The 27,798-nt window shown below is 38.9% G+C and overlaps 1 protein-coding gene across 30 annotated transcripts in view; it reads right to left on the bottom strand.

Annotated features, from left to right (window-relative positions):
• madd (MAP-kinase activating death domain) overlaps positions 1-27,798 on the bottom strand; it is a 47,331-nt gene that overhangs the window by 4,923 nt on the left and 14,610 nt on the right. For 2 of the 30 annotated variants that reach the window (XM_060859084.1, XM_060859097.1), the window contains exons 5-35: positions 24,516-24,825; positions 23,402-23,533; positions 23,150-23,263; positions 22,949-23,029; positions 21,047-21,103; positions 20,082-20,254; positions 19,603-19,838; positions 19,335-19,494; positions 18,704-18,807; positions 18,416-18,618; positions 17,190-17,443; positions 16,875-17,014; positions 16,521-16,622; positions 15,793-15,822; positions 11,498-11,606; positions 11,143-11,329; positions 10,857-11,007; positions 10,214-10,417; positions 8,948-9,004; positions 7,086-7,186; positions 6,837-6,920; positions 6,224-6,382; positions 5,879-5,999; positions 5,238-5,300; positions 4,406-4,526; positions 4,183-4,288; positions 3,979-4,089; positions 3,371-3,478; positions 3,102-3,266; positions 2,854-2,926; positions 2,110-2,216 (exon numbers count right to left, since the gene is read on the bottom strand). In XM_060859084.1, coding sequence (XP_060715067.1) covers positions 2,110-2,216; positions 2,854-2,926; positions 3,102-3,266; positions 3,371-3,478; positions 3,979-4,089; positions 4,183-4,288; positions 4,406-4,526; positions 5,238-5,300; positions 5,879-5,999; positions 6,224-6,382; positions 6,837-6,920; positions 7,086-7,186; positions 8,948-9,004; positions 10,214-10,417; positions 10,857-11,007; positions 11,143-11,329; positions 11,498-11,606; positions 15,793-15,822; positions 16,521-16,622; positions 16,875-17,014; positions 17,190-17,443; positions 18,416-18,618; positions 18,704-18,807; positions 19,335-19,494; positions 19,603-19,838; positions 20,082-20,254; positions 21,047-21,103; positions 22,949-23,029; positions 23,150-23,263; positions 23,402-23,533; positions 24,516-24,825 — 4,123 coding nt within the window. The remainder of the gene's footprint in view (positions 1-2,109; positions 2,217-2,853; positions 2,927-3,101; positions 3,267-3,370; positions 3,479-3,978; positions 4,090-4,182; positions 4,289-4,405; positions 4,527-5,237; positions 5,301-5,878; positions 6,000-6,223; positions 6,383-6,836; positions 6,921-7,085; positions 7,187-8,947; positions 9,005-10,213; positions 10,418-10,856; positions 11,008-11,142; positions 11,330-11,497; positions 11,607-15,792; positions 15,823-16,520; positions 16,623-16,874; positions 17,015-17,189; positions 17,444-18,415; positions 18,619-18,703; positions 18,808-19,334; positions 19,495-19,602; positions 19,839-20,081; positions 20,255-21,046; positions 21,104-22,948; positions 23,030-23,149; positions 23,264-23,401; positions 23,534-24,515; positions 24,826-27,798) is intronic. The other 28 variants (XM_060859087.1, XM_060859102.1, XM_060859088.1 and 25 more) reach the window with 18 other exon arrangements.

Genomic DNA, 27,798 nt, shown 5'->3' with positions numbered 1-27,798 from the left:
GGGAGAGAAACGCTTTGGATTATTATCGCACAAAAGAGCAGAAAAATAAACCACCCACTGGCACTACATTACGTCCCCCCAGGAATCAGTAACCAATAAATCAAGAAAAAAAATGATAAGAAATGCAAACATAACAAAAAATGTTTTATTAATGGGTCATTGTGCTCGGTCTCGTTTTTGAAGCCTTGCTGTAATCCCACTCCATTGCCCTCCATGCCTCCTCCGCCAGCAGTGCGGACTGGCAACCTCAGGGAAACAAACTGCAGCAGAGAAGCAGCACCTACACAATGCCTACACAACATCCACCTACTACACACCCGAAGTGAACAACTTCAGCTCTACATCGACAAAACTTTCAGGTTGGATGGAATCGGTGGAATGGAAGTTAATGACAATCCTCACTCTTTATACTGATTCCTTTTTACAATGATGCTGAGTGAGGTCTATCTTAACACCCTAAACAAGAAAATGCTTAAAAGGTAAATAAAGGACAAATGGTTTTTAGTATTCAGAAGTATAAATTAGAATAGCGTTTTGTTATTGCTTAAAAGCATTTACAATAAATATTACTAGATGTTGCAAATTCTAAAGCAAACACATGACCGGTGTAAAGTTCAGATGGGTGACAAATTAAAGGAAATAGCAGGGGTCTGTTATCCTCTTATGTATCCTCTTAAAACATGAGTCTACTTGTTCTTTTTGACTCGAAGACTCGCTGCAAATCAACAAAGTTCTTCGGACTGATCGCCTTTATCCAGTAACACGAATGAACCCGTCCCCATCCATTAGATGAGGATGAAAATGATGTAGATGGTACCAGATCTCAATAGGACTGAACACCTATGAGAGACTTTGGATTGATATGTTAGACAGTGCTCTCTTTTACCATCATAAATACACCAATGAATTAATATCTTCAGAAAATAGTTCATGCCTCCAGTACATTTCCATATGCCAAAGTGCACTGAAGCCGTTCTGGGACCTTACTAAGACACTATTTTTGTTTTACCTTAAAAAAAATAATTAAAGAAGAATTGAAAAAGAATATATACATGTGTGTGTGACTGCTCTGAAAAAACTTACTTGTTCTATTCACTTGATTCATGTCTCATATGGCCACAAAATTATTATTATAGTTCATATAAATTGCATGAACCTTACTGGGTGCAAACAGGTCTCATTTCACACCAGATTCCCGCACCAAATCCCCAAGATGTCAAAAGTGATGCTTATATAACCAAAGGTCACTAACCTCAATAAGGCAGATGTTCAGACTTCTAGTAAAACCTTTCTATTGTGGAATGTATTAAAATCATTAGACCACTGCAGTCCAGTCCTGTCTCTACTCACTAACCAGCATTGTGTTTCACCGACCCACACACTCAGACTTATTGTCCTACATCTTACCTCAGACATACCAAAACATTTTCAAAATCACAGCAACACATATCCACACACTGTAAAGACAAAGGATTGGTACCACAGTGAACAACAGTTAGTACTGGACATAGTTTATGCGTAATGTGCACCTTAAAAAACAAAAACAAAGATATGCTAGTGACTAAGCAACTTAAAGACAAACATCCAGCAAATAAAGCAAAAAAAAAAAAAGAGAAGCGCTACTCCTCCAAGAACCTCTTTGGTAACCAAAAATAATTAATTTATTCATTTATCCAGATTTCACTGGAGCCATTTTTATAACTCAACTATGGCTTTAGTTTCGTTCAGTGTCATGAGGTTTATCCCTCATAGAAATCCATTCTTGCCTACTTTTTTCTTCCTAGAACCATAAATTAATCAGGGACAACATCGCAGTAAGTAACACAATTTCTGCATAATACATATTTTTTTAAAGATTACTGTGGCAGCTTTAGAGTAGTTCCCATCAATTAATATTCGGTTTTGTTCTTTTGAGGTTCTCTGAGGAGGACAGCCAAACAAAGAAAGACAGTATTGAAAAAGGCATGAAAGCAAGAGAGAGAACAGGGGTGAGAAAGACTGAATGAGAGATGTGAGAGGAAGGGAGAGAGTTTGAGGATGTGCATGTTGATGGGCATTGACTTTTTACATGCATGCATGGTAATCTGGGCCGTTGACATGGCCTCCTACCTGGCTGTGCATAAATTTGAGATTAATCCCCTCGAGAGTGACCTGCAGGAGACCCCCCTCACCCGACTTCATATCTTGCACAGGAAACTCTCCTCCCAGTTCTGGACCTATATGTACATACGACCACAAGAGAATCATAATGAGCTTGTTCATGGAGCCTCAAACACAAAATAGGTTTTCTTATAGAAATAAGTTTCTAGTCTGAAGAGAATAAAATGTAACTTTCTGGCCTCAGCACAAAGTGGTACATTTGGCAGACATTTGTTGCATCAAACAGAGAATGCCATACCTAGTGAATCACGGTGGTGGTAGCATCATGTTGTTTGTTACCCTTAAACACTTAGTTGCTTCTCTTAACTAATAGTGGATGACTTGCCTAAGGCAGAGTCATGGTTGTGCCATATTCTTTCCATGTTTGAATAATATGCTGGATTTTTTTTTAATCTCCAAATCTCCAAACCTTGATTAATACTTTGCCATAACCATGTTTCAGACTTGTTTTGATAACTCCTTTGTCTTCATGTTGCTGTTTGTTTTAGGCATGTTCCCAACAAACCTAGGTGTACGTAGGTGTATTATACAAAAAGGTATTTTAAATGCACACGGGTGGATACCATTTATTTAAAATGAACATATATAAGCCAGGTTTTACAACCACTACACTGGACTACTTGCTAATGAACTAAAAAAAATTATGAACAAATGGAGAGATATGCAACTACTCCATCAACACACACATCATACCTGGTTTAATGCTCTGCTGTCTTGCTGCTGCACGCTCCATGCTGTCTTTAACACAGTAGTACAGCTCCCGACACTAGTGTACACACACACACAAAGATAGAACCACAATGAAACAGGTATATTTATTCCACATCAGTTCATTTTATGCAGACAGACAACATTAGCTGCCTTCTATGACAGATGTTAAGCCTACTTTAACCTCCGTCATGTGCCTGTGTAATAATGTCAATAATAAGGTCAGAACGCACCTTCTTCGTATAGAACTTGTTAAGCTGTGTCTCCAGTCCATTCCTCCTCCACAGACAGAGAACTTTGGTTTTGGGACAATAGGTCATATTGATCAGCTTCTCATACCACCACCGTTCATACACTGTCCCGATGTTACTGCGTAGAACGATGCAGTCATCACACACCTGCTCACGCACACAAAAGGATGAAGCGGTTTACAAAATCTCACTTGTTAGAACAAGCAGTTCAGACCTCGTGTGTCCATTTAACCTTTGCCACATATACATACCTCCATGAAGAATATGTCTCCTGTGGTATCTGTCCCAGCATGTACCACAAAAGTCTGCTTCTTTATATGCCGGCTTCCACTCGGCCTTATGGGAAGTTCCCTTCCGTTCTACAATGACACAATATAACAATATAATCACAATATGATCAACTTTTCCCTTTAAAAACTGGATTAAAGCAACTTACAGGAATCGGATTCACAACTCATGAATGAAATAAGACGCATCAGAATCAGAAAGAAGAAACATAATGAGTGACTAACTATTTAAGTGCCTTTTACACAAAAATAGCAACAACATGTGTGCCATGATCACATTATTGGATTATGTAATCATTTATTAAATACTCGGAGCAATATCTTGTGGCATATGTATATGCAAAGATCACCTGTAAGTATACACCTTGAGACTGATTCTTATCCTTCTAATGAGCTTGCAATAATGACAATAATTAGGCAGAGTAATACAACCATACACAGAAAACATTACCTGAATTATTTTGACCTGAACTACCTTCCTATATTGCAGTGAATTCTAGAAATGATGTGAGTGGGAAGAGAAAAACTAAAGCAGATATAAGCAAATGCAAGTGGGCTAGATCGGTTCTTACCGTATGTGACAGTTGGTCCAAAACCTCATTGATCTCTTGGCTGTATGTCAACCCGATGTGAGACTTCCCCATCAAACGGCGGACCTTCTTCCTGACGTCGTTCTTATTCACCTGAACAAAATGTGTGTACATTCAACCAATATATTAAATAATGATTGTTACTAGCTTGAGTTTTGAATTTAAGTAGCCAAAAACAATGTGCACCTTCATCATTAACATGTAGGCTATCATGTTGTGCAAGAGATTGGCCAGCAGTCTGTCCTCATCATCCTCCAGTCTCTTACGGTCATGTTCACCCAGTGACAGGTACCTGAGTAGATCACCACAGCATCCTGTTATTTTTCTTATTATGAATGGTAGCACTACATTTATCCGTGTTACAGTCATCAGTCACTCTCTCACACACACACCCACCACGCATGCCTACCTGTCAATCATCTCCTGTGGCCCTTGGTCCATACCCATTCCCTCCCTTTCAAGCATTACAGCATCCAGAAATGCATCCTCCCAAAACTGCACCTGGTCCCAAAGAGTAGAGCGCTCCTTACCTAAACGCGCACACACAAATTATTGTGAGATAATTAAAAGTTTCGGCACAATCTAGGTGACAAATTGAAACAGTCATCCTCACAAATGCCACTGCTGTGCAGTATGCTGAAATTTATACACAACAAAGCAACACATTTTAATATAAGCCTAAGTGCTATTTCACACAGTACTCATGCTTAATAACTGTTAATCACCCCCTCACTTCAAGAACAATGGCTTCCATACATTATATTTTTATGTAATACATACACATTACTGTACAAATAACAAATACGTGTTTAAAAGTTTTACACCTAAAAATGATTATAATGACTTTTTCCATCGCCTGTAATTGCACACTGCATATAGAGACAGTGTGAGACTTAAATTTAGCATATATAAAATTAACAAATGTTGGCTACAAAGCCCAAGAAAGGAAGCACTGCTGTTGGCTTAGATGCTATAAATTATTTCCGGTCCTGCCAACAGAGATGCTTTCAATTTCACAATAACAGCAAAAATGCTATTGGTGTATATTTAAAATTGTATATTTATAGCTCTCTTTCTGAATTATTCTGAATACATCACTTCCCATACTGTGTACACACACACACACACACACACACACACACAAGCATACAGTACATGCTTCATAAACATCCCATGTACAAACACACCCACACCCTCATGAGCACACGTATCCCAGGTCATTATTCAGATTTAGACCCTACTCAGAGAGAATGTTTCCATGGCAGCATCCTCCAGCTGATCCCACACTGAGCTCTTATCCCTCCCTTTGCAGCATTAAAAGAAAGAGAAGAGCAGGAAAGAGAAAAAGAAGCAAAGGGGCAGAGCAGCAGAGCAGGGTACTGTTAATGCATTAGTGTATTAGCAAACAGTCTGTACAGTGTTACAGAAAACCAAACAATACTCCATATACCATATATGCACAGCAAAGATAGAGATACAGTACAGTGTACATAGAAGCCAATACAGTGTACATACAGTGAATATTTTACTAGTTCAGCTCTGTCTTATGGAAATGTAATTTAGACATAAAGATAGTTTAACCCGTCATGTTACCCTATATTTTTAAGATAATTTAAATTAAAATATAACCCCATACTCTATAATGGCAATTAATATATAAATGAACTAACCCCAAAGAAAACAAATGTTAGTGTTAAACAATAAAGATAAATATTGAAGCAATTTTAGAAGAATTCAGAACAAAGCTGTTTACAACAGCACAGAAAAAGAGTATTTTAAGAGAAGGCATGATTAAATAGAAATGGAGTGGGATATTTTAAAAAGAGCTGGAGAGAACATGAGGGAAGTGGATTTTTAGGTAAAGAGATGTAAGCAGTCCTACCCAGAAGCCCCTCACACAGGTAGATCCTCATGCTGAAATCTTCAGTAGGTTGGACAGGAGCTACCTTAGCCACACCCACAACAGGTTCCTTCACACCAGGCTTCATCTTATGGGTCTTTCCCTGAGATTCAAGTTTACATATACAATTATTACATTTTCCACACCCACACACAAATACCATAATCAACAGTCCATGTTTCAGTCCTTTAAGTGTTTTTTTTTTTCCATCTCCTAACATATCTGACCCAATTCACAAAAAGCTAATAAATCGGGTGATAATCTGGATTGTGCATCACGGCATAGAGTACTTTTGTCTTTTAAGCCATTAAGACTGTTGACACTCACAAACATGGAGCTGGTGGCAGGGTTGGTCTCAATCTCGCTGTCTGAGAGGGTGGTACGAGACAGAGCGAGGTGAGGAGACGGGCGACCGCTTATTCCATCTCCTGCTGTGCTGCTCAGGTCACTGTCAGCCCCCAGTGTCTCACCTGAGCTGTTACTCACCTACATATCAGAAGAAAAAGTTCACTATCGGCTCACCACAACATGGAATTTATGAGAAACATGAGAGCAGCTTTGGAAGCGATACAGGAAAGCCAGTCTCCTTCAAAGGGAAGAGGTCTAAATGTGTCCATTTATGAATATTTAATAAAACAGATTTTAAATATATTCCATGTATAGCCATATATGGTCTCTAGGGAAAAATAGGTAGAAAAACAATGTAAAAAACACCACCGTTACAACAATTCATATCAAGTGCTATTCTTAATAAAACTGAACACCATATTTCTCTCTACACATAATAATGAAACATTTGTATAACATGTTTATGACTAGTGTGTTTCAGCATTTATGTTGTTTATTTGGCTTTATAGAAATCTGAAAAGGATTTTAAACAGTGAAATAACTAATCCCGACTGTCCTAATGTGTAGTAACTCAGGGTTGGTCGTGCCCTACCACTGTGCTGGCTTCAGAGTCCTGACTGGTACTCCTCGTCAAAACCGGAGGCTCTGAACTCGCCAGTGAGTCTGTATCACTCTTCTGCAGAGAAATGTGGATTCTGTTCTAGTCTACTTCAAGACAAATTCTTTGAAATTCATAAATCTCTGTTAATTAATTGGACTTCACACACACACACACACACACACACACACACACACACACACACACACACACACACACACACACACACACACACAAATGCACCTGAGAGCCTGAGGTCACACTGAGGCCGCTGTCTGCACTGATCTGGGATTTCTTCTCCTCTGTGTCGCCACCTTCCGGACGCTGTTTTGCCCCATCCACCCCTGCAGGAAATACTCAATCAGTTTATACTTCATCTGCCTCTATGCACTGCAGCCTGGGACACGTCAAATGTCTAGAAGCAAGCCTAAGAATTGGAGCTACACTGGATGCTTGGAAATGTGTTTATTTTGTGTTGTGTTATTTACTGCTGATTAAAGTGACAGATCTAATAACAGTGTAATCCCATTGAGCATTTTCATAATAATTTACCAACAAGTCTAATGGAAATGGTCATTTTAGTCATGGGTTTGTCTTGCTTCTACTCCAACTACATCATCACAGCTCGTCTCACATATTAGCTGGCTTCCACATGTCCCTATTGAATGGGTATAGTGTTACTACAAGGGCAAAGGAAAATACTGGCTCTTATTCATTTGTGTTGCACAGGGTTTGTGTTATAGCAGATTGTACACATTTTCCACAGAGAGAGTTACATCATTGGTATAACTGGGTGCTTGTAAATTTGAGGAGAAATCCTGAAAACAATTCATTTGCAGATAAATAATCATCGGGAATTATAGCAAGTGTTTTAAGTAGGAAAGGGTGTGTTTCATGTATGTTAAAAGTATACAAAGGGAGACTGGAGTGCAACATATGCAAAAGATAAGTGACTAAATAAATAACTATTGTGACCATTTCATGAAGTAGATGCAGATTAATTCATAGGTCATTAAGTGAGCTAAAATCTGTGCAAGTTTGATGAATAAGAGCCACCCACTTTTCACCATGTTATTACCATTAAATGTGACTATATTTGTAGTAGCAATTACTAATATAAAGTATAAAATAATAATATAAGTGCCACTGCATAGACACTGTGCAGGTCTTAACACAATAGCGAGTCTTTACCAAGCACCCAATCTAGCACCTTTCTGTACCAGAGCCACGTCACTACAGCATAGGAAAGAACTTTCACAAGACCAGTTTGTTCACCATAGTGCTACCTTATCACAGGTTCACACAGACAAAAGCAGTCATACATGCAGGCAAACACACAACCAGTCAGTCAGACACGGGAAGTGGGGACAAAGCTTGGCTGCCATTAATGTGCCAATATGATGGTGATCTCAGTTTTGCGAATGAGCAGCACTAGATTACACTGTGCCATTCAGTGTGCTGCCAGTGTAGAAAAAAAAGTCATCAAAGATCATCAGAGACATGAAAATGTTTAACATAGATAATGAACAAAAAACCAACCTTGTTTCAAAGACTGTTTTTCTAGATTCATACCATTTGTGTTTTAAGGTTTTGCACCTAAATACACTGGTTGCTTGTTTAACGAAAAGCTTTTATTAGACGCCTTTTAGAAAAGATTGATGTAGCTAATTAAAATGTGCATATAAAAAAAAAAAAATACAATTAAAAGGACATCATTCATATGAAGTCACTTTGTTATTTGTGATGTAGGAAACCAAAAAAATACCATACCAAGAACAAATATGGTCTGTGGTCTATGGTCTAACTCCCACTACTACACGGAACTACTCAAAATGATGTGGCTAAAACCAAATTTTTACAAAATAGTAAAAGCAAATTTTATAATCTCAACAAATCTCTAAAACAACATTAAACCGAGTGTTCTTAAAAGTTTTCTAGGGCATACAGCATTCAAGTCATTTTCATTTTGGGCCATGTGTCAGAAGAATGTCTCTCTGAGAAAAGAAGTAATAGGGACAGGATAGGGTTTTCTCACTGTAAAAGAGGATATTTCATAGTTTACAAGTTGGGAAAATCTAATTGGGTGCTTAGGGAAGTGATCTTACTCTGTTCTTTTTCCAAAGCTTTTTGCTTTCTGTTATCCTGGTGCTTGCTCCACAATTCTACCCAAGATGCATTGCAAGCAAGGAGAGAAAGACATAGAGATAGTCAGAGAGCTGATTGAATTGTCAGATATGGAGGACTGGAGGATGAGCATATATTTTTAAAAAAAAATCAAATGAAAACAAAACAAAATAAAAGAATGATATGATTTCTAAATAACCCTAAACAATGCAAATGTCACTTTCCAAGATGAGGAAGTTTTGTAATGTTCACACAGAGCTATACTCAATAGTATATGTAATGTAAATGACCCAATCATAGCCATTGAGGTGGCATTACAAAGCATCCTGAGCTCTACAACCATGATCCTGGAAAGACATTCAGACCTCTGCTTTCATAAGGACAGTCTCCTTATTTATTATTATTTTTATATATTCCCACAGACATTGTAGATTTTTGGCAGGCTGTGACTTTCCAGGGTGAGGGTGGAGGCCTGAGCAGAGCGATAGGCATGGGATGGGGATGAAAGGCCAGCCTTGCAGCTGCTGGGTGAAATGGTATGCTGCAGAAGCAGGAAGTGCAATCTCAAAGACATTCTGTAGAATTGAAGGTGCATCTTTACCAAAGGACAGACAAGGAAAGGTTAGGGAGTAGGGAATATTCCCCTGTACGCAGACCCGGATATGAACACCAAACTGAGCCCAAGCGGGTCTGAGCCAATACTAATCCTGAGGCTGTTTACAGGGGAGGAGCGCTCTATAGTTCATGCTGGGAAGTTGAGACAGAGCGGGCCTTTATCACAGAGAGCAGTGGTACAGCCCAGGACTGAGTCCTAGCTTTCCAAAACACACAGTGGCAGGTTTGTGGCTTAAAGGAAACTTATTCTAACATGCAACCAGTGGGTTCAGGGGGAATCTGGCAAACAGGGAGTCAAAAACCAACACATTCTTATCATTCCAGTGGAGCGTTCATACACACTGGGCACTGTCCGTTCCAATAATCCAGTAACGAGTCAACACCAGCCAGTGATTTTCGAACAAATTTAATTCGGAGAATGTACTCCAAAAAATCGGAAACAAATTTTTAAAAATCAAATCAGAATGCAGAATAATTTTCAATGCTTTTCAATGATTGGGAAACTCTTGGTGCAGACACTTATTGGAATAGAGGATCTGAGTTAAGGCCCAAACAAAAGACTGACATCGTCCCTTTAGGTCAGGTGCTCTAACAAGCAGGGAGGCACATGCAGGGGGCTCAGATTTACACACCAATAGAAGCAATAAAATTCTCTTCGTTCAGACTCCGGGTGTCAAACTGGTGTGCCCCTTTCCCAGTGGGAGGGGGTGGCAGCTGAATTCTGGGCATCAAGAGCACGCCTGCCGCTCTGGCACTCTCAATGCGGACAGACGGACTCTCCTTACTGTCCGGACTGCTTGTGCCATCCGTGGGACTCCGCTTTCGCTTCTCTGGCTCTGTGCCATAAGGAGGCGTCATGTGAAATGACATACATACAAAAACATTGACAAGGAACAAAAATCAGATGGAGGAAATAAGCAAGAGACAGGTGGTTGATTTAAGGAGATTTACTTGATTAATTGCTGTAAAGAGGAGCAGCTGTTAAAAGATTATGTAAAAGAACAGAAGGAAAGAACCAAACACAGGTGGAGGAAGAAATCCCACTGAAGTTTTAAAATTAGCATAGGATGAAGTTGCTGATATTTTTAAATGAATAAATCTTAAGGACAAGATAATACATCAACCATTATGTATTTGTTGATACCTACTTATCCAACCTAAGGAACACAGTCACTCATCAATTTTGCTGAAACATTTTCAATAGAAAGTTCAAGCGAGTGAGTTTGTTCGGCTTAGAAACTCGAATAAAAGTTAACAATGCCTCTTGCGTGTTACCTTTGGTTTGGTAGTGAGTGCGTGCAATTTCTAACAGGCTGAACACACTGGCCATTCCACCCAGGCCTGCATTACTGTAGGAGTGCTCCAGACTGGAAACTGTGCATTTCAGCAGGTCCAACATGCCTTTATACACCTTTCTGCTAATCTCCTATTAAACACACACACACACACACACACACACACACACACACACACACACACACAGAGAGAGAATCAGCATTTCTTTCTGTTTGTCTCATTTAACTGTCTCACATAACTCTTCCGCCATGATTAAGTGACTCACCACATCTCTGATGACCTCGTGCCTAGCATCCTCCTCTGATTGGACCGTCCGGTTGAGCTTGCTAAGCATAAAGACACGCAGCTGCTCGTTTTCCAGCAGACGGCGCACCTTCTTCATGTTGAGCCAACCGACACCCTGGCCATCCAACACGCTCAGCACTACATCCTTTAGAAAGTGCTGATTTTCACTGGACACAAGGATGAGACCAGCGTGACTCTTTTAAGCTGACCATTAGTTCCAAGGCCTGTACTCTAGGGCAGTGTTTTAGTTTCAGGTTGTTCAAGCCAGTTTTCTGGTGCTTAGTGTAGAACAAAAGCTTGAAAATGCCTGGAGTGTCATGTGTAAAGCATGTTACCTGGTGTTGTTGGCTCGGCCTTGGGGTGAAGGTGGCTCTCTCTTTACAGTGGGACTGTGCTTAATCACTGAGGACTTTTGGTCTACCAGTGCTCGAGGAGCACGGGAGCCTGAGAAAAGAACAGTTAATTACTACCATATATTAATCAAGTACACAGAATAATAGAGAATTATGTATGCATACACACCCTATTGAATGATGTGTCAAATACATCATTACAATGCAAACACAAAATCAATACACAGCAAACAAAAGCCGAAAGTGTACATGATGCAAAAATCACGCCATGTGCACGTATAAACAAACATCTTCATTTCTGTTTTTTTTTTTTTTTTTTTTTAAGAATCCTGCACGCAGAGAAAAGAGTGCTTAAAGCATTACAGCGTTTTCACTTTTTCCCAATCAAATCCACATTGCACACCACAGTAGGAACAGTATGATCATAGCTGGTATAACACAAGATGAGCAGGACAATGGAAAACAGGCTACAGGTGCGGTCTCTCTCTCTCTCTCTCTCTCTCTCTCTCTCTCTCACACACACACACACACACACACACACACACACACACAGTAAACAAAATGAGAAGAAGAGTGGAAAAAGGAGCAAGTGAAAAGACTCAAAGCAACAATATGTCAAGTGACAAGTTATATGACTCATGCAGAGACAGAACACAAACAAAATAGTAGAAAAAATTATTTGGAAACAGTTCAAATGATCAAACCACACAGTTATTTTGTCGAGACAGCTGGTGTGTAAATGCCCTGATCACATTTCTACACTCAGTGTTGATGTGTGGGTAGATCACCTGTTGGGTTGGGACCATGTTATAAACTAATGTTATAGCTAAATGTAAATCTTATTCAGTAAAAAAATATACCAATTCAGAGACTAATTTATGGATCAGGAAAATCCATTACAAGTATCTGAAAAGGATAAATGGTTTTTGAAAATAAATAAATGATTCAACAGATTCCAAAGGTTCAGTACTAAATTCTTGGTATTGCACTAGAAGTAAGATATAAAACTAACGAGACAAAGAAATGTCGTTCTTTAACAGTGTAATTTACTGGATACGTTGCATGCATGACACATTCTTTCATTCATTCATCCATCTGTCAATCCATCCATAAACCCATCCATTTATCTATCCATCTTCAGTATCTGCTTTATTTTCATCTCGCTCATAGTGGTTTAAAGTTCATTCAGCAAAATTCATAAGAAAATTCTGAAGGCACAAACAAAAATAATAACTACAGAAATGAGTTTGATTGATTAAGACAGTGGGAGTGATGGTGAGCGTGAGATACATATACAGAATGTTTTTTTTTTAATGCCACATAGACCTTAGTTCCGCCTATGAATATTAGATATTTTATTACTAGTTGCTGAATTGTGAGGACTTGCCCAAAAATTATTTATAGATAACATTAAAATTTATGACTAATTTTTGCATTTATTTGGTAAGTAGTAACATAAGTAAACGTGTTAGCATGCAAGTATGAGAGTAAGCATGTACATAAGAAAGTGAACAAGTACACGAAAATGTATATGGGCAAGTTGTTAAGTTAATTTGGTAGCAAGTAAACACGTATGTATTTATACTTTGATATCATAGTAGTGCAACCATTTCAGTGGACAAGCACATCATGTTCTATTAGCTCACCATTGCTTGATACATGGCCATAAAAAAGTACTCTGCAAACACAAGTACCCTGAGAACATATCCAACATTCCTGCATTTCAGCATACTTACAGTATAACACAGGCCTTGTTGGTAAATTACTTAAATAAACTTAAAAGACATCTTTGTCAGAAAATGTTCACTTTAAACAGAAATTAAATACAAGTATCCTTAAAAAAAGGCAGCAGCTTCAGATTCAATCTGTCTACTTGCTGTTGCCATATTTGTCAAGTTGAAAAGTTATATAATAAAATCTGTAGTATCAGTAGTAATATATTTTAGAATTAAACTAATGGGCCCAACCCATATAAACAGTGAATTCAGTGGATTAATGGCATAAATGAGCAGATTAACTGGCTGCACTAAATATTAAGTGTATAATTCCTAGCTTGTACAAAAGTGGAAATCGCTTTTATGTTTTAATGGTAATTGTGAAAAAATGAAGCCACAAAAATGAGATAACCACACTGACAAATGACCAGGTGACTCTCAGCAGCATGACAAGAAACAAAGGTGGAAGAAGAGGATGCTGGGAGATGTAGTTGACTGGCTTTGGAGAAGCATGCAGCTCACGCAGCAAAGGGCGGAACCCACCTTCTCCGCTCCCCGGGCCGACCTCTGTTATTATCTCCATTAGAGAATTTAGCCCAAATACTGGACACAGAAGCCAGAATTAGTGCAAAAAGGGGGTTAAAGGGGGACAGAGAGCAACACCGGCCCAGACAGAACCAGTCCAAACATCAACCCACAAGCACAAACACCAGACATATGGACAGAGCGGAGCGGAAAAAACCAACAGAGAGAGCATAAGAGAAAACAAGTGTGTGTGTGTGTGTGTGTGTGTGTGTGTGTGTGTGTAAGAGAAGGAAAAGGTTTTTCAAGTATTTTAATGAACTGAATTCCGGATGCTATAAATTGATATAGAATCTTTTTCTGCCTTGGCGTGTATCTTAAGAGAGGTTACACCATAGGTATGCACATTACAGATAAATTCGAATCCATTAGACACAGTTTTGTGGTCTTTCTACGGGAAAATACAAGGTAAAGCAGAACAGCAATGTATGTATTTTTTCTTGATTTCTTCTACAATGGCAAAATAATAAATTAGCTATGCTTTGCTACTTAGAGGGCTTTTTCATCATCTGGCTCTGCTAACCTACAGTGCCCTGTCTTCAACTCTGTGCCATAACAGCAGCTCAGTGAAGGTCAAAACAAGCTCTTGCTGTCACTTTTGTCCCTTTTCCACCGAGGCAGTTTGAGTGCTGGTTTGGAGCCAGAGCCTAATTTAGAACCAGTGCTTTCTTTTTCGACAGCCAAAGCACTGGCTCTGAATCAGGAAAAGTGGTTCTTAAGTAGCACCAAAACGTTGCTGGTCTAGACTTAAGAACCGCTTGTGTCAGGGGCTGAGGACGGGGCTACTGTTAGCGCATTTGTTAATGTAACTTAAGTATACTAATGTTTAATACACTTTTACTTTACCGCAATATGATCAATTATCAGCACACATGAAGGTATCACATAGTAGGTAGCTACATGCTAAGGCTATCTTTTTTCTGTGTTAATGATAAAATAAATGTTATGTACTTTCTCGATTACAACCTCCGTTTATACAAATTACATGTAGGTTCCAATGTAGGTTCACAAAGCCATGAGCATTAACAGTAAAGCAACATCCGCCATTGTTGATGTTGTGTTTGCCGCTGCTGCGCTGACATCGCTGGGAAACATGACACTTTACAGTGACGTCAGACTCGGCTCTGTGATGGCTCTATAGCCGAAGGAAAGGCAAACCGGTTCTTAGAAGGTTCGCCAGTGGAACCAACTCTGAACCAGCACCAGTGCTAGCTCTGGACCAGCACCCGGTTCTTTTTGGTGGAAAAGGGGTATGAGACTCAATCTTCCTAGTCAATGTTCATATAGTCACTTTAGTCATATTCCACTACAATATAGAGCAAATCACTTCACTGTGTAATCACAATAAAAACAAAATACACCCCTTTTCGCAGATGCTGTCATACCAAGCAAGCAACTAACTTGTACCAAATGGGATACTGGTTGCTGTGATGGAGCAATCTGCACCTATGACTAACCTTCTTGCTGCTGTAGATAATCTCAAAGTGATCTCAAGGGATAGAGTAGAGACTTGTAAAACTAGGGATAATATGAACATGTTTAATATATTTAGCAGTTTCCCTTCGGATTTCTTTTTGACGTCTGTTCAAAACGTCTGTTTGAAAACGTGCTACACAAATGATTGAAATTTATTGAAATGAATAGAGTAGAACTGTGATGAAATGGTAACAACTTTGTATAAAACACATAAATGGGACACATTACACACCACAAAGAGAGTCACAGGAAAAACAAAAGTCTGAAAATGTGAAATTCCAAAATTCGATTTTTGAGACATAGTTTATGGGGGGAAAAACATCAGCACTATGGAATTATGCTTGACCACACATCAAGGGTATATCCTTGGACTAATCAATAGTCCAATAGTTTGGAGTAAAAGAAAGGAAGGATTCTCATTCTGTCAGAGGTAAAGGGGCTATGGTTATGAAAAACACAGCAAACTAGCACTAGTTCAGTGCAGGCTACAGCTATGAAACATACCAGGACTGTCAGGACTCTCATCACCACCATCTGAACAATAAAAAACAATTCATCCAAAATCATAAACCAACAAAAAAGGAGAAAAAAAAACCCACATGATTTATGGTGCTAGGCAGGAAAGTGATATATAAATGGTAGCATAAATGCCCCCATTTTTCTGGGTAACACAACATTCTATTATATCGAGAAAAAAGGGAGCAAATTTAGCTCATGGATCACTTCCACAGTAGCACCTCACAGTCCAATGAACAATCAGAGAGGAGGAGGAAGAGGAGAAGGACGAGGATCGAGCAGGAAATCAAGCAAGAAATAAGGCAACATTCCTACAAACCTTGATCGGCTTCTTCTTTTAAATCAAAATTGAAATATTCTTAAAAAAAAAAAAGAAACAAAATTAAGGTATAACAATAAAAAACAGGAAATTAACGCACAAAAAAATAAATAATAATAAAAAAAAAATCCGGTAATATGGACTGCATGTCCGAGCCCAGTACTGTACTACTGACCATTTTGTTTCTTTGACTAGTAGTGAAACTAGTGAAGCTAGTTAAACAGACAGATAGGTAGAAATAGATAGGCGGGCAGACAGTAAGCAGAGGGAAGGGCAGAAGAAACATGTTCAAAACGTTGGACTGAGGCGGTGATATTAAAAATGGTGGGAAGAGAGAGAGAGAATAAAGGAAGGATGGTTTAGGGACAATAAGGAGGTCAAGAACACTGTACCATACCTTTAAGACTTGGGAAAGGAGTGTTCTTCTCTCTGGCTGCTTTGTTAGGAAGAGCCAAACTGGAAAGACTAAAGCTGGTGCCATGGTTCTTATACAAGTTACCTACAAAAAACAGAATGCATAATACATTTTTCAGGCTTAGGATTAATTCATGGATCCGTTTCAGTTATCAAGTTGATAAAATCAACTCTACTCAATGTCATTATAAAATCCAGTGAAAAAACACATATTACACATATTACATATCACACATTATATTACTTATAAAGAATAATGTGCAATCATTCAGGGTGGATTTTTCTTTTAATATTATCAGTTTCAAGTTAAAGAGCATAACAAGAGAAGGCCACTCACTTGCAAAAGACATGAGTCCTCCAAAGCCATCACCGCTGTTGTTAGAGATGGTGGAGTTGGGAGAACTGTTCTTAGAGTCTCCTTCTCCATCACATTCGCCTGGAAGTTTCAGACTGCTGGGCCTCAATGGGCGAGATGGCCTGCACACACATGCGTATACACACAGACACACACATCAGACTGAATGTGTGTCAATGTTCTAAAGTCTGGCAAGGTTAAAAGTATAAAAGCCCCACTGGGAATTGATATCCACACTGAAAAGCACGGTCTAAATAAAAACTATTGTGAGTCTGTTCCTGAATGAGACAAACATACTTGTTTCCATTGACATTCTGGTGGAAGCATGGTGTGTAGCTCTCTTCTTGTTCCTCACTGTCAGCTTCCTCTTCTGCAGGGAAGCCATACTGGGGCTCAAAATATGGGTTATCATATTCCCGTTTCTTATTTGTTGAGTCCGTAGGTGTCGGCTCTGGGCTGGATCGAGTGAAGGGTGGGAGACATAGTCCAAGGACAGAGTTCTGTAAAGCCACACTAGCTGAGGCCTCAATCTCAACAGGCTCCGTTGGATCCTATTCAGAAAAAAATTTAACTGGTTCCTTAAGGTGTAATTAACTAATGCTTACAATGATTCAAGATATAATTAAATCTTTACTAATGTGAAAAACATTGCTGTTATGCTCTCTCATTTCCTGCTTCTTGTCACGGATCAGTCTATTTGTTGTTTTTGCTTGGAACTTTTCTCCATTTGCTGTTATTCAACATCATTTCCCCTCACTACGCTGTGTACTGAAACTGTATCGCCCTCCGTCTTTTACACTGCCTGACGTTGTATTTGTGTGTTCAGTTCCAAACCTTATGAAAGTCTTAAGATTTTCTTTTCTTATTTCCTGATTCTGGATTATAAGTCTTTTACTTTGCTGTGTTCTGACCCAAAAAATGCTAAATAGCCTATAATAAAGACAATTAATCACAAATATCCTGTTGCTCATACTCATTTCTTAAACTTTCCACAACTTGATTAAAACATAGCAAGTCTACGTGAATCGAATTTACCATTTAAATGGTTTTCTTTTAGCAGCCAGAGTTTATCCCTTTACTCTTCACGATGATTCAACAACCCACATTAGATCTATGATTTTCAGAACCTACTCTAGCAGTTGAACAATTCCAGCCAGCGACAAATCTCCATCACAAACATAAATGACTGTTCAGTAATGGATTAATCACTGTAAGCTACTTGCAAAGCCTTTTAATTCAACTTCCCATTAATTTACATTGAAATCACTACTAACGGTAATATACATTTGTTTCATTTAGCACAAGAAACTGTTATTAACTTAAAGAACCATAATAAAGTCTGAGTGAAGAAACATAATGACTGACACTAATTAAACGATTAGCCTTTTCGCAAATGTTGCATGCTTGATTACTAATAGATGTGCCACATAAATGTAGGTAAATGAAATGTATTATATGCTAGAGGTGCCAAAAGCTGTGCACGGCACCAGCAATCTGATTCAATAACAAATTACTGTACTGACATGATTCACTCCTTGGATGATGGTGCTGGGGCTGGAAGAGGCTGTGGTGCTGGAGCTGGAGCGATGCGGCTGGCCATCTGTGGCATCAGCAGGCCCCTCGGCCTCAGACCCGCGCTCCTCACTTTCACTCTTATACTCCTGAAATTCGTGGATTTCTACTTCACTAGCATCCTCCAGCGCTGCATGTGTCAAGGGATCAACATCTGTGAGAGAACCAGAAAAGTGAAGAGCATCCTAATTAGGCAACAAAAAATATGAAAAAGTCAGGGAGAAGGAAGCATAACTAACTTGGTGTGTCACCCTGGATGTCTCCTTTAATCATTTCATTCACAAAATCTCCCAGTGACGAATAAGAAGAGCTAGAATCATCATATGCCTCACTGTCACTTCCACTGTAACAAACACACAAAAACATGTTCTGTTAGCAAAATGTGCATTATGGGAAAAAAGAAACAAATTTCACATCGCAAGTAAATTCTGTACAGGTAATTCAAAATGGAGGAATTACTAATTGTTTCTGATTTTATTTAATACTTCTTGACATGTACAAACTATTCCATATAAAAGAGGCAGGCACTACCAGCCGACAGGCTGACGCAACTATATTTAGTGTTTGCTTTATGCCACGTTTGCTTATAGCCAAATGAGAAAGGTCAGCTGTTAACTTTGTGTGAATGGAACAGCTAAAATTCTAAATCATGGCTAAATTGCTAATTACTAGTAAAAGACAATGTGTTCGCTGCCAAGCTGAGTCATGCATATTTCTAATGTGACTACATTTGAACTTTTCTGAATTGACCCATCTATTCTCAAAAGCAGCCCCATGGATAAGCCACACACAAGCCTACTCACCCAAACCGACTATGACTGATTTGTATGTATCTTTCTGAATTAGTCAGTAACCGCGTGTGTTTCCTACCTGTCATCTGTAGGGTCTGACTCATTACCATCATCCTCTAGTGGTCCACTTATAGCCTCAGCAAGCTGTGAATTTCCATCATACACACGATAAAACACAGGCTGCAACTGATGAGCATACCACTTGGGCTTATCACCTATCAGGGAGGGGTCATACACATCTGAAACACACACACACACACACACACACACACACACACACGTTTAAAACATAACCAAATATGTTGATATTTAAACAATAAAATTGTTTCCACTGTTACTACTCTTACTGTTATGAATCCTTTGGAAGGCCAGGTTTGTAGGCTTTAAAGCCCACTCCCCATAATATTCCACAGCCTGTGTGTGTGAGAGCTTGTCAGCAAAGCTGGTGCGGCGTGGCCGTGACGCTAGGAAAGACGTGGCTTGAAATGCTACCACGGGTCTTGGGAAGAGTCGCAGTGTTCGTGTGTGCATCTGAAACCCCTGCAGTACATTTGGGGAGTTGAAGAATCTCACCATCGCCACCCTGAAAAATGAATATAAGGAGAATTAACTATATTTTACAATTTTATCACTCAAAAAAAAAAGAAAATTTATAAAGCTGAACATGTTGGAAGAAATTATTACAGAATGTTAAGGTCATAATCGGAAAATGTTTTTAAAATTTTTCTTTTTAAACAAACAAGCACTCAAGCACACAACCAAACAAAATCACTTTCTTATTTTAAACCAAAGTTTTGGATTGAGATAGAACACCGACAAAACTGACCTTGTTGCCACATCCACAGAGTCGACATCATTTCCATAAATTAGAGGGTTAAACTCAGTGGAGGAGGGGGAGGACCTATCACGGCCTGGGGGCAGAAGAGCCAGATCTTGACCCTCTTGGAACTTCTCCAGGTTTAGAATAGGCTGAGTGTTCAGACTCATACTGGTCAAAGCCTGTGGAGAAACAGATTGTGAAGGAGAGGGAAATATTGACAGAGATTGAGGGAGAGAGAGCAGAAAATAATCAAAAAATATGTACAATTGACAATAATGTCTGAGCTCAAAGCTAAAGGGCAAAGGGAAAGGGAAAGCAATCTCACTTCAGGCAACGTTTCATACACAGTGCTTATCATCGGGCTGTAACTAAAAAGTACTGACCATGTTTTCAAAAGAATTTGTTTAGCTCTCTTGCTCAAAATGCCATCAAGGTTATTACCTTAACCTTGAGTCTAATTGCCTGAAATGAGCTGCAGATTTAGTGTTAAAGGGTTACAATGTTAGAAAAGGGTAAGCTTATCACACTGAGCTATTTAAAATGCACTCTGAGAATACTGCTATTGCACGCTCAACATCTCTCACCTAAACAGCTGGCATTTCAACACCTTTACGCACTACTGACAATCAGGCCTGCCACAGTGCCAATTCAAACACAAAATCCATTTGATTTTCAATCTGCTCATCTCGGCTGATAACCACTGACTAACACAATGAAATATGAGTGCTGGGGGATCCAGACATGCTGAAGCCAAACTCTGTGAGTAGCAGATGATTACACTTATGTGATGTGCAAAACGGTGTATGATTGTGCACAAGTAAGACAAGAATACAGAATGCAGACAGCTGTGCGCATCTGGGCTAAAGTGTGCAATATCTGGGCAGTGTATGTATGCAGGAAAAAAACAGCAAGAGCCAAGATTCCATGCAAATAGAAAGCATGGCACGTTCCAGAAGCAGAGATTTAGGAACCTTTGTGTCAGAGGCGAAGATCTGCTTTTGGGTGATCACAGTCAACCTAACCAGACACTGGAACACAAGACCAAACAGAGGAAATGTCACATGATTCCCGACCCCAGCCAAGAGCTGGCAAAGGATCGGCAGGGCATGTGACTGTCTCAGAGACTAAAAGCATGAGAAGAGAGAGTGAGTGGTTAAGACTAACAGAGAGAGAAAGAAAAAAGGGAGAAAGAGACAGAGGAGACAGTGGAGAAAAAAAAAAGACAGAAAATACCAGAGTAGAATAAAAAGGAAAAAAAAGTAAAACTCAAGGACGTTAAAACAGTATGAGAGAACACAGAAGCTTTGCACCACATACAGACAGACAGGACAGCAAATTAAAAATAAAAGACCACCTAAGTTATCAAAGTGATTACTCTGTTACAGGTCTACGGGTCTAAACTGATGAACAGGTAGAGATGAAGAGAAAGCAGAGGAAACTTTGTTGATAGGGGAAAAAAATTACAGCAAGATTGTGCGTTGGATATAAACTGAATCATTCCTCTAAAAGTGGAAACTATTTATTTACTTAACTGCATAACAGCAGACTTTTTCTCCAAAATTAAACACATACTAGGTGTCTTTATTGCCTAAAGTGTGATGAGAAAACAAACTACCATATTTTTGAACATAAAAGCCACACTTCTCAAAGCTGTTCACAAAAATGAGCACACATTTAGCAAAATGGGAATATCAAAATGATGATTCGGGGGTCATAACTTAACACACAGGCTTTTATTGTATTGGGTCTGATTCAGTTTGCATCAGTAATTCCAGAATCATTATGATTTAATATAATCATCATTTATGATCTACTACTGATATTGATGGGAATATTTGAGGTTGAATCTGCATAATAAGAAAAATATAAATTAGGTAATTATCTAGTTGTGATGATTGTGTGAATCGTTCAACTGTAAGGAAGCATTGAAATACAATTGATAAGATCGTTTAAACTAGAACTATTCAAATATTAATGTGATCATAATCAACTGGAAGTTTTTTATTAAATATATTTAGGACAGCTCTGTTCTGAATCAGACCTGGGTTCTGGATTATGATCTAATCCGGGTTAAGAGTTCTACTTCAGGATTTTACAACACTTAAACGTACAAATGGCCCCAGAAATTGTATTACCTCCAAAAGCTAGAACAAAGTGAAGAAAGGGGAAAAATGCATTTATTATACCACATTACAACAAAACAGTTAACATAACTTGTACAGTCTAATATCAAAGAATCAAAGGCTGTTTTCACACCTAGTTTTTGCTAAATTGCCAAATTTACATTTGCTAAGATTTCTGTGACACTGGATCTGTATTTGGCTATGTTTTGTTCACACTGCACCGATTTAGAGCAGAACAATTTGTGGGTTTTCACGATTGGTCAGTATTTAGATGAGATGTGCTTTGAAGTCGTTGTTTTACATCGTCAGAAGGTCAAGGGTTTTTAATCAAAGAAACAAATGATGCGGTTGTTAAATACCAGATTAAAGTATACCAATATTACCCATAGTTTAGGAGTACAAACATTTTTGAACTTTTCTAAACACATGCATATTGTGCAGAATTAGATTTTAAATAGAATTTGGAAAGATTTCTGTATTTCTTGCAACAATGCTGCAGTTTGAATAATTGATGAGGATAATTCAATATGGATTTAAGCCAAATTAATTGAAGTAAATGTGCGTTCTTGTTTACGTGCTCTAGAAATAATTAGTTGGCACCAAATTAAATAGGTGTGGAAGCACCCTAACCAAAACTGGCAAAAAAATATTAAGCAATAAATAGTAAGAAAACATTATTAGACACATTTTTATCAATCTAGTCAATCAATCAACTAGTGGGAAATAAATGGCCAATTGTGCTTATTCTACCTGCTTCAGGTGTTTCTTCAACTCTGTTGCTTCTGGTTCAGGCAAAGGTGGGAGAATTTCTGCATTGTGTGGAACAATGACCTGTGAACAGAAAACATACAATGAACGTTTAATGAGCTTGAAACAAAATGAAAACAGCAGATGGATAAGCGGTTTCGTGACCACGCTGTCAGACTGATTTATTTGCTACAGATTACTGACCTTGTTGCAGTCCAGATCCACCAGCCAAACATCATCAGGCATCTTAAAGTCTGATTTATACAGGAAGAAGCTGGCGGGTACGCCAATGATGTATGGAGTGGGTGCTAGCAGGAGCTGGGAAGCAGAAAAGGCAGGGAGAGAAAGAGATGATATAAAATGCAGAGATGGAGACTAGCTGCTCTTAGGCATACTGCATTTGTAGGTAAAGTCAGGTACTGATAGTTTATCAAAATTTGCACCACGTTACGGTACCTGCTCAGCTGAAGCCATACAGGTGGGTAGTAGAGGGATGACAGGAAACATGTACTCCAGAGGATAGATCATGGCCACAAAAGCCATCACACTCATGGAGAGAGCGTTGTAATCCCGAGATTGAAGTACCACCTACAAACAGCAGAGAGGATAAGAATTTTCCCCCCATTTTGTATGGATGTATAGTAAAATATGCTAAACTTATAAAGGCAAAGTGACACAGCACTATAGCTTAGGACTGTGACTGATTTTCAGTGTAGCATAAATCAAATACAATAATTAAAGTGAAGTGAAATGCAATTCAACAGGAAATTACTTACATTTTTAATTCCTAAAAAAAAAAAAATCAATGCAGGTATCACATGACTTGCTCAGTGGGGAATGTCTTCCGCATGTCACTAATAAAAAGCTATAGAGTTTAGATATTGTATTTCACACTGTTCATTAACGCCTTTTCTTTCTTTTTTTAATCTTACATGCAATGCAGTGAGGCACTGATTGCTTTGAAAGGAGAACCATATTCAACTGTGACAAGTTTGGCACAGAATTCTTTAAAAATGCAATCCCAAGCTTATTGTTTTTCTTTAAAGTGATCAAGTGATGCAAGAGATATACAATGAAGTTTTAGCTTTTCAGCACAGAATGGTTTTTGCACTTAAAAAGCTATGCTGTTAGAGTATTGTTTTTCATGTAATTTGATCGTTGTGACAGATTTGGCACAGAATCTTCTGCAATACACATCAGAAGAATTTTTATGTAGAAACATTTGATTTAGATTAATCTTCCAGTGTAGTTGGCTTTTTTTTAATCATGATTGGGTAGCTTTGGTTTCATACCAGAAGCTTTCTAAAGCTCTAATCATCAAATCCATAGTCTTTGTAACTTGAAATAAAAAGTGACCAAAAATCAAAAAGTTATATACAAAAGGTCACCATAACTCAGTCTGCTGAAAAGGCACTGCTGTCACTATTAAATAAATTTACCCAATAATTTACAAACTAATCTATTGTCCTTATGAAACATGACAGAGTATAGATAACCCAGTTTTTGAGTTTGAAAAGAGACTGAGAACATGATTACTAAGCTACAGAACAGTTTGTGGGCAGCTTTGTACCTTGTGTTCAAGCAGGATGCAGCTGAGCACCTGGAGGCAGGCGTCCACCCCCAGTAGCTCCAAAGGAAGGTGCAGTGGAAAGTCCACAAGACAGAATCGGGAAGAGTCGGGCAGGGCAAAAGTAAGAGCCGGCTGCAGTTCTGGAGGAAGCACTTCCACATCGACACGTCGCACACCTGCTACAGGCACCGGCGAACGCAGTAGCCTGTACACCCACGATTCCATTTCCCTCAGGTCATGGAGTAGCTGAGTACCTTTCTCCTTCTCCTCGACAGAAAGCGCGCCAGCCAACACGCGCCACATGGCGTCCCTGGAGGATACACACATACGCATACAAACAGGGATACATAAATATCTTGAGGATGAGTAATGTCAGTACAATTATATGCAGAATTCTAAATCCAAGGTGTTGGGAAACAACTCTACATATCAAACAAAATGGCACTTCAACATGCCGTCACTCAGACATACGTCTTGTTAATCTAGAACAATTTTGGACAGAAATGTTGTTATCACTGTCATACACACTGCATCCTAGGTTTTTGTGTAGCTGGTATACTGACAGGCACATCATTTCATCATCACCCATCACTGCATACACTACCCACAATTCACAAGTGTTTACACCCTAGAGGATGAGAAGGTGATGACACAGCAGAATGCAGGTCTAAGAATAGGATCATTAGTCTCAATGACTTGTGACACCTGGCATCCTGTAGACTATGTTACCCATCCCTAAGCCATCCTTCATTCTTTCTTTCTCTGCTGGGTAGCGCTCCCTCTATCCACCTGCTTTACATGGGCCATGTGCAGCTAGTCAGGTTTACTGTTCTAAACAACACTACTATCCTTTCTAAGGGAGAGGAAATAGATGCAGTAATACAAATATCTGACATTTAAAAATGTCAGTATCTTATGAGCTTTGTGTACAGTCAGGAAATTGTCCAATTTGCCATTTATACATGATCGTGTGCTCTATGCTTTTTTAAAAATATCTATTAAATTGGCTGGGAATCAGAAAGAACACAAAACCCGCACAGAAATCTCACACAGAAATGTACACCACTTCCCATCATTTAAATAGTAGATATTCAGCTAAGTGGACTATGGCAGGTTAGAATTAGGTCACACAGCACTTGACCCAAGCACTTCTGTCAATGAATATGTTTCATTATCATCAGCAAAACGAATACTGTTTTACTGTATGCTCAACACTGATAGTCACTTTTCAAATCAGAGCTTGTGTGTGTGGGTTGTAGTCAGGGTAGAGAAAGGGGGAGTGTGTCTTTGATGACAGGACAGTGAGAAGGCCATAATTTTCTTCTGTGAAAGCCTCCCACCTCCTGCAGCCGGTCCCTGAGGAGAATCAGCAGCCTCAATCTGTTAAAAAGTCTGCTTCAGCTGTCTCATTCTTACATAAGCACATTTCTCATTTAGTCCTTATCTCTCTATACTTCTGACAGCTCTTACTATCTCTCTCTGACAGGCACTCTGTCTTTGTCTCTCCGGTATCTCTTGCTCACACAACCTGTCTTTTTGTCTTCGGCATCTCTACCGTTCTCGCGCCATGTTTCTCTGTATCTCAGTCTATTTTTAGTGATGCTACACTGGTATGTGAAAACCTTACAACCAGAGCAACACTGTCCTTTGGCCTGAACCTTCTGCATGCTGCTATCAACATGTTAATTCAGATTCTACACTTTACAGCTCTCTGATAAAACTAAAGTCAAATCGCACGGGAGCAACAACCCCCAAAGCAATTATTTTCCTACAGTATAATTAAGTAATGTGTTTTTTTCTCAAGAAAACGTAAATCAAAGTTGTAGTTCTGATTACAAGGGCACAGTGAGACAACCCACGTGCATATGTATGCGTGTATGCCCACCGAAAGACCAGTGCTGGAGCAAAGTCAAAATCGCACTTTATTTGCCAGGATGATGCTGTGCAGCTACAGAGCGAGTGCTTGAGTCAGAATTGCCCTTTAGAGGTGGTCATTACACAATCTGCATACTACTAAACTCCCACAAAAGTGCTGCTCTGACAGAGGAATAAAATCTCTCATTTTCAGTCCGTGAATATGAAATCTGTTTGCTTGAGAAACAAAATTTACTTCAATTGTTATTGCACAGATTAACTTGCGTGAATTTCGGTAATACAATAAAAACCTAAATGTAGATAACACAGAGCTGTACACTGTCATGACCTACTAATTAAAAACTAATCTTCACTTCTGCCTAACCGGTTGACTGAATAACAGGAACAATTATTAGTGGATTTTTGCAATTGCGTGAGAATATTTTTTAAAGCCTGGTAAATAGAGATAACGATCTTGGGGTTTTTTTTGCAGTGAAAAAAAAAGCTTTAATTGCATCCTGAGTGACGTTACAGGTCATAAAATATTAAAATTCTGATTATATGTGGTGCTGAATTCAGTGGGTATTTTCTTAGCACGTTTACATACAACTCTAAATATTATGCTGCTTCAAAGATGCTTTAAAAGTAATCTGTAAGTAAACAGAGATGAGGTTACACCATTGCCTTCAGCAGGTTAGCACCTTTGATAATTTACACAGCAATTTTTGCACTGAGCACTCTGTTTCAAGGAACTTTATTGCTCAATTTATTCCACATACTTGGTGAGCAAATCTAAGGAGTTTGGCTTGACAAACAAAATCGGGGCCTGAACCCACAAATGCAACTTGTCACAAAACTGGTTGCTAAGTTACAACAGAAAAAAGACTCCACAGAGAACACGGAAATGGGGAGCCATCACTCAAAACACTTATTGATCTGAAAGAGGCTTCTAAAGCATTCGTGCAGAATGTTTAATGACAGACACTAGAGGAGTGAACCATCAACGTGGCCTGTCATTGCAATATAAGTCCATTGTCACACAAACGCACATCAAATGACTTACATAACCTTCCGATGGAGAGAACACGATAATCATCATAATCATCATCATCATCACTCCCCTCACCGTCTCAATCAAAATGCTCTCACAATCTCTCCCTTTCTCTCTCGCACATACCATGCAATTTGCTTCTCGTACACAACGAAGGACGTCAGTAAATTCTCTAACGGCACATCCGCATACATTTTAATAAACCACTACCTGATCCTTTTCTATACCACAATGCTAATTATTAATGCCTTCTCATTTGCAGCACTTTGTAAAAAGAGGTGTGTTATTAGAATAGATTCAGAGCAAAAATGGATTCCCGGATGGGGAAACTGTCTGGATGGATATCCATCAGGAAAATTACAAGTTGTCTTCACCCGC

Source organism: Tachysurus vachellii, chromosome 23 (genome assembly GCF_030014155.1).
Source record: "Tachysurus vachellii isolate PV-2020 chromosome 23, HZAU_Pvac_v1, whole genome shotgun sequence".
NCBI lineage: Eukaryota > Metazoa > Chordata > Actinopteri > Siluriformes > Bagridae > Tachysurus > Tachysurus vachellii.
Note: the sequence above shows the minus strand (reverse complement) of the source record. Positions and strands in the feature narration are given on the sequence as shown.